Here is an 11,264-nt window from a genome sequence, read left to right as displayed (position 1 = left end):
AAAAATTAAAAGGTGTATAGATAAACTCAAAGTTAATAAAACACCAGGGCCTGACGGTTGGCATCCAAGAATCTTAAAGGAAATGAAAAATGAGATTGTTGTTCCATTAGAAATTATTTTCAAGAAATCCATCATATCCGGAGATGTCCCAAGAGAATGGAAGCTAGCTAACGTTACTCCCATATTCAAAAAAGGTAACAAAAAGAAGCCAAATGACTATAAGCCTATAAGTTTGACTTCAATCGTAGGAAAAATAATGGAAACTATCATCAGAGATGCTATCGAACATCATTTAGAAAGTACCCGTTTGATAAATGATAGCCAGCATGGTTTCAGACGGAAGCGTTCTTGCGTGACTAACTTACTCGAATTCTACAACACAGTTATCTCGAATTATGACAAAAGAAACAATATAGATTTAATATATCTAGACTTTGCAAAAGCTTTTGATACCGTCCCACACGAAAGACTAAATTAGCTTTACACGGAATAAGTGGTAGCCTATTAGGTTGGACTAGTAATTGGTTGAATGGTCGAAAACAGAGTTGTTTTAAATGGAAAATCTTCTAGACAGAAAAATGTTGCAAGTGGAGTTCCTCAGGGTTCCGTTCTTGGGCCACCTCTATTCATAGTATATATAAATGATATAGACCATGGACTAAAATCTACTGTTTCCAAATTTGCTGATGATACAAAACTGTGCGGAGTGGCAAATGATCACTCAAACCAATTAGATATTCAAGAAGATTTAGATCAATTACAGCAATGGTCTGAAAAGTGGCTAATGAAATTTAACACAAGTAAATGCAAGGTAATGCACATAGGTAAAAATAACAGTAAGTACGATTACAAGTTATTTGGAAATTCGTTAACAAAAGTGGATAGTGAAAAAGATATCGGCGTAATTATCAGTAACGACCTCAAATCATCCAAGCAGTGTATTTCAGCCTCTGAGAAAGCAAATAAGATTCTAGGACTGATTGCGCGATCTTTTGATTTCAAAAGTCCATCACTCATTAACAAGCTATATAAATCGTTAGTTCGTCCACATTTGGAATATGCTGTTTCCGTATGGTCACCGAATCTCATTAAAGACATTGACAAACTGGAAAAAGTACAACGGCGAGCCACAAAACTGATTCCAAATACCAAAAATAAATCATACGAAAATCGACTAAAACATATGAATCTGTTTTCCCTAAAAAAGCGTAGACTCAGAGGTGACTTGATACAGGTCTTTAAGATTTTAAAGAGAATTGACAACATCAAAAGTGACAAAATTTTCACATTGAATGAGAATCAGACAAGAAACAATGGTCTCAAACTGTCCGGAAATAGATTCAATTTGGAAGTTGGTAGAAACAACTTTGCCAACCGTGTAGTTAATGAATGGAATAAACTTCCTGCACAGGTAGTGCATTGTAGTTCAGTTCGAGGCTTTAAGAATCATTTAGATAAACACCTAAGCAAGATGCTGTAATGATGATAATTTATTTTATATTATTAGTTTTTGTTTTGTTATCATTTGTCTGTCTGATTTTCATTTATTATTAGTCATATGTTAACTTATTATTATTTACTATTTACCTGTTTGTTTATTATTTAACTATACCTATGCATTTATTCATGTATTTTTTTTATATTTACATTATTATGGTTTTTATTTATTGTTTTATTATCATTATGATTTTTTTTCGCATCCGACCTAGATATGGACCAAAAGGTCTCCTGTCGGCATGCTCCGCGTTTGTAATCTTTTGTAATTTTGTAATATGTATATATACATATATATATATATATATATACATATATATATATATATATATATATGTGTGTGTGTGTGTATGTGTGTGTATGTATATAATAAGTGTATGTACACACACACACACACACACACACACACACACACACACACACACACACACACACACACACACACACACACACACACATATATATATATATATACACATACATATATATACATATACTTGTATATACACGTATATATATATATATACATATATATATATATATATATATATATATATATATATATATATATATATATATATATATAAGAGAAAGAGAGAAAGAAAGAGAAAAATAGAAAATGAGAAAATGAGAAAGAATTAGAGACCGAAACACCAGCGTGGTGGGCAGACACTGCGGGAGGGGTGTCAATAAACAAAGCGGTGAAGGAAGAAAGGGAGGGAGGAAGGGAGGGAGGGAGGGCGTGGTGGTGGTGAAAGGAGGAGAACAGAGGGAGAGTAAGCCATCATTGCCGTTCCTAGGGCGCTGGACTTATCTCACTTACATGTGTTGCGAGATGCCGTACAACACCCGACGACACCGACTTGGCTCGCCAAGTCCCCATCCCCACCCGATCGACTTGGCTTGCCGAAATTTTCCACTGAAAAAAAGTCTAAACCAGCACTCGAGATTGCCCCAACGAAGCTCATCCTCGATGTGATGACCTGGAGTGGGAAGATGAACATCATGAGAACCTCACCAGATTCGAACACCTTCCTTATACGAAGTCCAAGCCCGACCCGCTCTAGCGAATCGGACGAAGTCGCGCGCAGGACTCAGCATCATTAGACAGCCAATTACATTTCCAGGCGCCATAATTTGACCAATTAGATTTCCCCAAGGACGGAAGGCGTGGGCCCTGGAGCTGACGAACACCATGATTGGTCAGGATGTGTGTAGGCAACCCCGATAAGGAAAGGAGGAGAGATGGGGGGAAATATATATTTGGTCAAATGAGACGAGAGCCTCGGGGGGGGGGGGAGAAGCGGGGGAGAGTGGGAAGGCGAGAACAGGAGGTGGAGGAGGAAAGGAGGAGGAGGAGGTAAAAGAGAAGGAGGATTAGAAGGATAAAAAGAGTGAGAAAAGGAAGAGAATAAAGAGAAGGAAGAGTAATAGGAGGAGAAAGAGGAGGAGGTGAAGGAATCGGAGGAATGGAAAAATGAGTGGAAGCAGGAGAAAGAGGACAAGAGGTAAGGAAAAGGGGAGAAACAAAAGAAGGAATGGGAAGAGTAGGAGGAAGATGAGGGAAAGGGAGAGAGGGAGGGATGGAGGGAGGGTGACAAGGCATGGGGTGGGGCTTCCAGGGAGTCGAGTCTTGGGAGGATAAGAAATTGGGCTGAATTGGTGCGGCGGCCCAAGACTGTGGGTAAGCCAGAGTGGGGGTGGGGATGGAGGTGAGGAAGCTGGGTGTGGAGGTGGAGAGAAAAGGCGAGGAGGTGAACAAATTAGAGGACTCGGTGGGGAGTTGGGGGGGCTGAGGTGGGGGGAGGTCGTGGTGGTGGTGGGGGGGGTTGACGCGGGATGAGGAGAGAGCTAGAGGAGCGGAATTGGGGCGGAGTGAGTGGAGCCAACGGGTGTACAGGGAAGGTAGCCGAAAGTATAAATTAGGGAAATGAAATGACTGGAAACGAGCTACAGGGTGAGGAACTAGGGTGAGGGCGGGCGTCAGAATGAAGTGAAGATGATGTGAAGATGTGGGTGAAGAAGTGTGGGTAACTACGAGGGTGACAGGGTGAAAAAAAGAAAGTGTTAAGTAGTTATTTGGAAATATCTGGGTGACCTCCTTTGGAAAGGGTGAGAATGTGGGTGAATGACATTAGGGTGAGCGGGTGATGCTCGCTTAGACAATTGGGGGATTTAGGGTGAGCAGGTGATGGAATGAATGGGTGATGTATAGATAGATGGGGTGAAAAGTTGATAAAGCTTGTGTATCCTCAATTGTGTTATAATGTTATACTTGGTATTAATACCACTGTGTGGCAAGCATAAATGTCGGTCAGATCATCGCCTGACCGAATCTGCAAGATCAGCATCGCATGATGTATACGTCACAAACTGTCAACTTTTACACTTCTTGCTTGTGACAGACTCGTCTGAGAGCCAGTGACCAGTGTGCACAGTTCGAACAGAGCTTGTGCAAGACCCTTATTTACAGGAAATATACATTGTTTTTATATCAAAAGGGGTTTCAATACCCTACTTGTGTGAACGCAAGTATACAGCTTGTGGGTTACGCCAAGATGAGAAGGTTATGTTAGGGTGAGTCCGAGATATTAAGGTGACTGGCTGATGCTTTGGGACTTTGTTATTAGAGTGGCTGGGTGGTACTGAGGGGGTGACTAGGTATTGTTGTGGTGAAAGGGTGAAAACCAATGAGAAGGGTGAGGATGAACCAAAGGAAAGGGTTAATTAAGGGTGAAAGGTGGGGTAACAATGAGCAAGGGTGTTGTGGATGATAATGGGGAGCAAGCAGAAGAAAGGAAAAGGAGTGAATGTAGGGTGATGACGAATGAGAAGACAGTCTAGAATAGGAGAATGACCACAGAAGGGCGAGCCAAAGCTACGGGGTTGACAAGGTTGATAAACATAAGTACGTGGGGGGTGAAACAAGGGTAAAACAGAATCCATGGGTGACCTGTTTCGGAATGGACAACTGGACCACACAAACTCTCCCTGTTCCTCTGCACATCCCACTATGCCGTCTCCCTTACGCTTTCTATCAGTATTCCTTTCCTGTGAGATTAAATAGGATTTTAAGACTTCTTTATCATACATATCTTCACAGTAACCTCCGATATTCAAAGTCTAACACCAAATTACATACGCATTTATGAAAAAAGAAGAATTTCAGTTACACAGGGAAGATTATACATATATGAGAGAGAGAGAGAGAGAGAGAGAGAGAGAGAGAGAGAGAGAGAGAGAGAGTATAAAGAACGTTATAATACTTACGTATATCCCCGGTCTCTAAGTCGCCGGCGCATGATGGAAGACGCTTCAGTGACATGGACATGGCGTGCATGGCTAGCCAGAATCTGTGTGACGTAACCGTCACCAGCACCCAAGTCGAGCATGTGTTCCCAGATGATCTCAGACTTCTCGCCATCGTCTTCGCTGGAGAACTCACCCAGTTCGACCCGGGCGTCCCTGTCTGCCGAAGGTGCCCAGCCAAAGGGTCTGTGGGCCTCAAGGGCCCCAGGAAAACTCCTGTCGGTGGCCTCCTCAGGGTCAAGTCTACGGGGGTTCTCCTGGAGTTCTTCGGGAGACAGGCTTCCGAAGGAACCAGTCCTCTGGTGTGGTGGCTGAGACCTCAGAAGCGCCAAGGCCTGGCGCTTCGACCACACGAACATGCGACCTCGGTCCAGTAATCTGAAAGAAAGAAATACGATGCGTTGAATTAGTACTTATCACAATACGTTTATACAAATTTTCATTACAGCAAAGAGCTCTTGGAAGGCTCAGGGTAAAATAAACCAAACTGTAGACTATTTGCAGAAATACTGGACACAGCGAATCTAAACAAGTGTATAGTCAAATCATCATACGATACATAATAGCTGCATTGTTACACTTTGTATACAGCAAATACACACGAACGAATGAGTTTTCATGTGTTTGAGGAGAGATTTGGTAAAAGATATAAAGTAACTGGAAACAGACACAGCCTTTCCATGAATATTCGCATTCTGGCTATTTTGCAAGAAAGAGCACTTCCAGTGCCCTGTCCGGTGCTGGAATACAGACTCGTCATGTCTTCGACATCGTCCAAATGGCACAACAAAGAGAAGGAGGAACCTTAAGATACCACGCCTCCTATCCACCAAGGTCTCCATACACAGGCGGATATGGAGAACAGGTATATATTCCAAGCTGAGAAAGGAGGCACTCATTCCAAGTCTCCCTGGAACAAGTCTAATGACGTTGTCGGCTCTCGAGGGAGTCATTGGAACGATGAGTACATGTAGACTTGTAAAGTACTAGCAGTTCGGCAAAAAATTACTTGATTCATAAACCAGAGAGGGATTATATTGGTCATAGCCGGTTAAGAGGGCCGATCTGACGGTGATAATAGCCTTAAACATCGTGCAAATCTCACGTAACGAAAATTTTTGAATCATTACATACTTGCAAACGTACACAATATATATATATATATATATATATATATATATATATATATATGTATATATATATATATATATGTATATACATATATATATATATATATATGTATGTATATATATATATATATGTATATACATATATATATATATATATATATATATATATACATAATATTACATAAGACAGCATTATTACACTTGATAATTTCCTTATCTACATTTGTTAATTTCCCAATTAAAAGTCTTCCGTGTGGAGGATGTGCGAACACCAGTTCATCAATTGTAACCATATATAATTTTCCACATTTCATTCTCATTATATTTACACACACACACACACACATTATATATTTATATATATATATATATATATATATATATACGTATGTATATATATATATACACACATATATATACATATATAAATATATGCATGCAAATATATATACTGTATATAAACACATGCATATTCACACACACACACACACACACACACACACACACACACACACACATATATATATATATATATATATATATATATATATATATATATAAATATATATATATATATATACATATATATTTATATATATGTATATGTATATGTATATGTGCAGTATATGTATAAATATATGCATATGTATAAATACATGTATATTAGGGATATGACTTTTTCAGATTTAAAAGCCTGTAGTGGCAAACGATGAACTTTTGCCTAAAACTCACAAAAATGCCTTTCTTTTTGTCAAATTGTGAAAAAATTCCCGCACCTAAGGAGATTTTGTATTAGGCTGAAGTATCAAAAGAAAATTCTGCCGTTTACAAAAGCATTTATTTGCAAATGAATATAACGTACAATAAAATTCAAAAATGCTTTTAAGTTTATGAGTTACTGTTTATGAGCTTGCAGTTGAGATATTCGTCAGTTTTGCAAGTGCTGTGAAGCTCTTTCATCAGGTTCATAGCTCGCTCGGCCACTATATGCGAGGCACATCAAGCACTGATCGTTCCTTTATCCAATGGGTGGAAAAGCATTTTAAAGCCTTAGGACACTTCTATTTAGAGATAGCAGCATGCAGCTCATTGTAAGTGTCTTCTAAATAGTGCTGATTTGAGAACCATGCCTTAGCCCATGTAGCTGTAATGAAGTCACAAGTAGCTTTCAGCTGATCTCTCCATTTCGGAAATAAAAAATAAAAAATAAAACAATTGACCCAAAGATTATCCGTGAATTCCACCTGGCAATATGAAGGGAGGGCAGCTTCCGCCATTTCATATGAGGCTATTTTCCCTTCATGTAGTAGTATACTAATATGCTTCATAGAGTTCAAAAAGAAACCTGATGTCATCTCTCCATCCAGAGTTTTCTCGTGATGGCATAATTTCTATACCAGAATAACTTTTTTGTAAGTTCTCATAGCCTGCCAAAACATCATCGATGAAATAATGGTTGATGCTGGGTGACTGATTTTGTTGAGAAAAAGGAATCCATCACGTGCCGTAGAACCAAGTCGAGAATATGATGTTGGCATCCTAAACTAAGGCTCTTCTGGTCCCTTTTGTCCGAACTGTCTCTGGTGGCCTGTATTGACTGCTGTAGTGTCGGAGATGATAATTTTGACACTCCTCCATGCAGGGTTTGCAGTGGGATAAAGATGTCCTCAGCTGATCTGCTTTCACAAGCTAAAATGCCGAGGTGAAGAGTTCTTGTAGAATTCTTTACACAGGCCACTTGATATTCTTTATTGTCAATTCTCTTCCCATCAAAATGCAAGCAAAATTCCTCTTCACCAATAATTTCTTTCAGCTGGTTCTTGACTTTTTCTGCATCCTTGATCACTCGACGCCAAATTCCCGTTTGTGATGGTGTGGGGACATCTCCTTCTTCAGCCAAGTTTTGAAGAACATTTGACGGTTTCCTTCTTGACAAGGAACCTTTTGATATCAGCTTGGCAGCAGATTTTGTTGCATGATACTTTCGTTTCATGAGAGGAAACTTCTGCAACATCAGAACCAGTGTTGTTATTTTCTTCTTCACTACTACTACTCAACATTTGCACTCGAGTTATCAACGATTCTGATGAATTACTTGGCCGTTTCGAAGGGTGGATCATTGACACAGGAGCCACTTTCTCAGTCGCGTATCCCACTCCTGATTCTATTTGTTTTCTGTAAAGTTCTATGTCTTCACTGCAAAGTCAGTTTCCACTCGGTTTTGTAATATCGAAAAGATGAGTGAGATTTCTTTAAAATTCTTCATTTTGCCGCTTTCTATATTTTTCACTTTCACTACCTTGTCAACCTTTGCTGAAACTTGCTGCTTAGAAAGAAAAGGGAAGCTAAGTTTCTCCCAAAGCTTCAGCAATTCTTGAGATATCTTCCTTATTCGGTCTACTCACCCTTTGAGTTCATCGCACAACCCGAAAAATCTACCAACAATGTCCCTGCTCAAAGGCATTTTGCACATGATCTCATTTATGTTCTCTTTCATTTCTGGTGTGCTTGGACGGCGTATAGTAATAGTTGTCAAATTCCGTTTAATTTTTTTTCCAGCTGATTCCACTGCTCATTTGGATCGTTTACTTTTAATAGATATATTTGAATCTGAAAGCAGAATACATGCAATGAAAAATGAGAATGGAGAATGCACTAACTGCTGCAAAGAATATTTAAACTAAATTTGATTTTTCATTATAATGCACGAAAGGTATCTACTATCCAGTAATATATAAGTATCCATAATATATCTATTTTACACATGCATTTGAAAATGCTACATAGTAAGAAAAAATATTTCACAATACTTACAGAACTGTAAACTTGTAAAGTTATTTGTTTTTTTTTGTCTACACAGCACACATATAAAACTACAGTTAGCAAAATTGACCAGACAGCTGCTACCGATACTGCTGCTGACACCCCTTCAGGCCCTCACTCCCTGTATAGAGCAAAAATGAAATGATGTTGGGTGTGCAGGGCTTTTACATAACCAAAATAAAATAATATGAAAAAACTAACATGGAGGCAAATATTAATCAAATGCAACACCAGGAAAATTAAAAACTTAAAAAAAGTTAAAAGTCATATAGCTAACACACACACACACACACACACACACACACACACACACACACACTCTCTCTCTCTCTCTCTCTCTCTCTCTCTCTCTCACACACACACACACACACACACACACACACACACACGCACACGCGCACACACACACACACACACACACACACACACACACACACACACACACACACACACACACACACACACACACACACACAGATAGAAGGTGGAGAGACGAGATCGAGAAGTTTGCAGGAGTGGCGTGGCGGAAGTTGGCGCGGTCATGTGAATCTTGGAATGCTATGAAGGAGGCCTTTGTTCAGCAGTGGAATCAGGATGGCTGATTTGACTTGATTTGATATATATATATATATATATATATATGTGTGTGTGTATATATATATATATATATATATGTGTGTGTGTATATATATATATATATATATATATATATATATATATATCAAATCAAGTCAAATCAGCCATCCTGAGTCCACTGCTGAACAAAGGCCTCCTTCATAGCATTCCAAGATTCACATGACCGCGCCAACTTCCGCCACGCCACTCCTGCAAACTTCTCGATCTCGTCTCTCCACCTTCTATCTGGTCTCCCTCTTCTACGTTTCCCATCTCGCGGCGTCCACTCAGTAACACACTTGCTCCATCGCTCATCAGTCGTTCGCACTAACTAACCTGCCCAATTCCACTTCCTCTCTTTTACCGCCTCCACAGTTTCTTTCACTCTAGTCTGCTCTCTCGTCCAACTTGCTCTCTTTCGGTCTGTCAGCGTTATTCCTATAATTGATCTCTCCATTCTCCTCTGTGCAGTCCTTAGTTTTGTTTTCATCGCCTTCGTCAGTTTTCAAGTCTCATACCCATAGATTATTGCTGGCAGAATGCATAGATTGTAAACTTTACGTTTCAAACATAAAGGTAGAGAACCTTTCAGGATTTTATTATACGCAATTTAATGCGTCTTTTTATTTCATTATCATGATCTTTCGTCACTTTCACCATCTGGCCTAAATAATCACACTCTTCAACTTCTTCAAGACTCTTACCATCAATTATAATCTCTTTATTTTGAACTTTCGTGTTGAATATTACTTTGATTTTACTCTTATTCATTTTTAAACCTACTTTGACACTTTCCTTGTTTAGCTCATTCAGCATATCTAGCAAGTCTTCTGCTCATTCTGAAATAAGAATAATGTCATCTGCAAATCTTAGGTGGTTCAAGTATTCCAAGCAAGCTATAAATATTTTGGGTGAAATTTTGTCGCCTTGCCGTACTACTTTCTCGATCTTGATCTTTTCTGTATCTTTATGTAGTCGAATGATAGCGGTACCTTTCGCATAAATCTTTTCTAAGACTCTTACGACCTGTTCTTTTGTACCATGCTTGCCTAGCGAGTTTAGTGTTGCTATTTGATCTACCAAGTCAATGGCCTCGTAAACTACAAAAGCTAAACAGAGAGATATATTGTATTCTGTCGTTTTCTCGATTAGTTGGTTTATCGCCTGCAAATGGTCTAGAGTCGAATATCCGTTCCTAAAGCCTGCCTGTTCTCTCGGTTGGTTTCCATCTGAAACTTGACTTAGTCTATTTGTAAGGATCTTGAAGAATACTTTATATATATTTGATAGCAAGGTAATCAGTCAATAGTTACTCAGGTCCTTCTGGTCTCCTTTTTTATGAAGCAAAATCACTATAGCATTGCACCACGATTCAGGAACGCTTTCTTGACGTAAGCACTGGGTGTACAACTGAGCTAATTTAATGTGAATTAATTTCACTGAGTCTTTCAAGAGATCTATCGATATACCATCTTCCCCAGGTGCTTTTCCTCGTTTTATATTTCTAGAGTAAATTCTACTTCCTTTATAATCTCTGGTACACTACTTACGTCTACAGATGAATTTACTGACTCAACTGTGATCTTCGACGAGTAAAGCTCTTGGTAAAATTCTTCTACTCTTTTTACCATTTTGTCTCTGTATTTAATGATTTCATCATTTCTATCTTTCAAACATATTATTTGCTGTCTTCCTAAAGCATGTCTGCGCTCGGTTCCTTTAATACTTATACCTTTCCGAATAGTTTCCTCTATTTCAAACATGTTTCTCTTTCTTTTATCTGATCTCTGCCTTTTGTTGATAAGCTTGTTTAGTTCTACTTTTTCTATTTCGTCTCTCCTTATTTTAATCTCCATGATCCGTCTTATCTTAATTAGGTCATTTGGAGCTTTG

At 38.9% G+C, this 11,264-nt stretch overlaps 1 protein-coding gene across 1 annotated transcript in view; it reads right to left on the bottom strand.

The window, feature by feature from the left end:
• Positions 1–5,213, bottom strand: part of LOC143038529 (protein-L-histidine N-pros-methyltransferase-like) — a 173,557-nt gene extending 168,344 nt beyond the window's left edge. The window contains exon 1 of the mRNA XM_076207837.1: positions 4,765–5,213. Coding sequence (XP_076063952.1) covers positions 4,765–5,162 — 398 coding nt within the window. The 5' untranslated portion in view covers positions 5,163–5,213. The remainder of the gene's footprint in view (positions 1–4,764) is intronic.
• Between the last annotated feature and the right edge of the window lie 6,051 nt (positions 5,214–11,264).

The sequence above is a fragment of the Oratosquilla oratoria genome, chromosome 24 (genome assembly GCF_046742065.1).
Source record: "Oratosquilla oratoria isolate Oo_2021 chromosome 24, ASM4674206v1, whole genome shotgun sequence".
Taxonomy (NCBI): domain Eukaryota; kingdom Metazoa; phylum Arthropoda; class Malacostraca; order Stomatopoda; family Squillidae; genus Oratosquilla; species Oratosquilla oratoria.
This window is presented reverse-complemented; position numbering and strand designations above follow the sequence as displayed.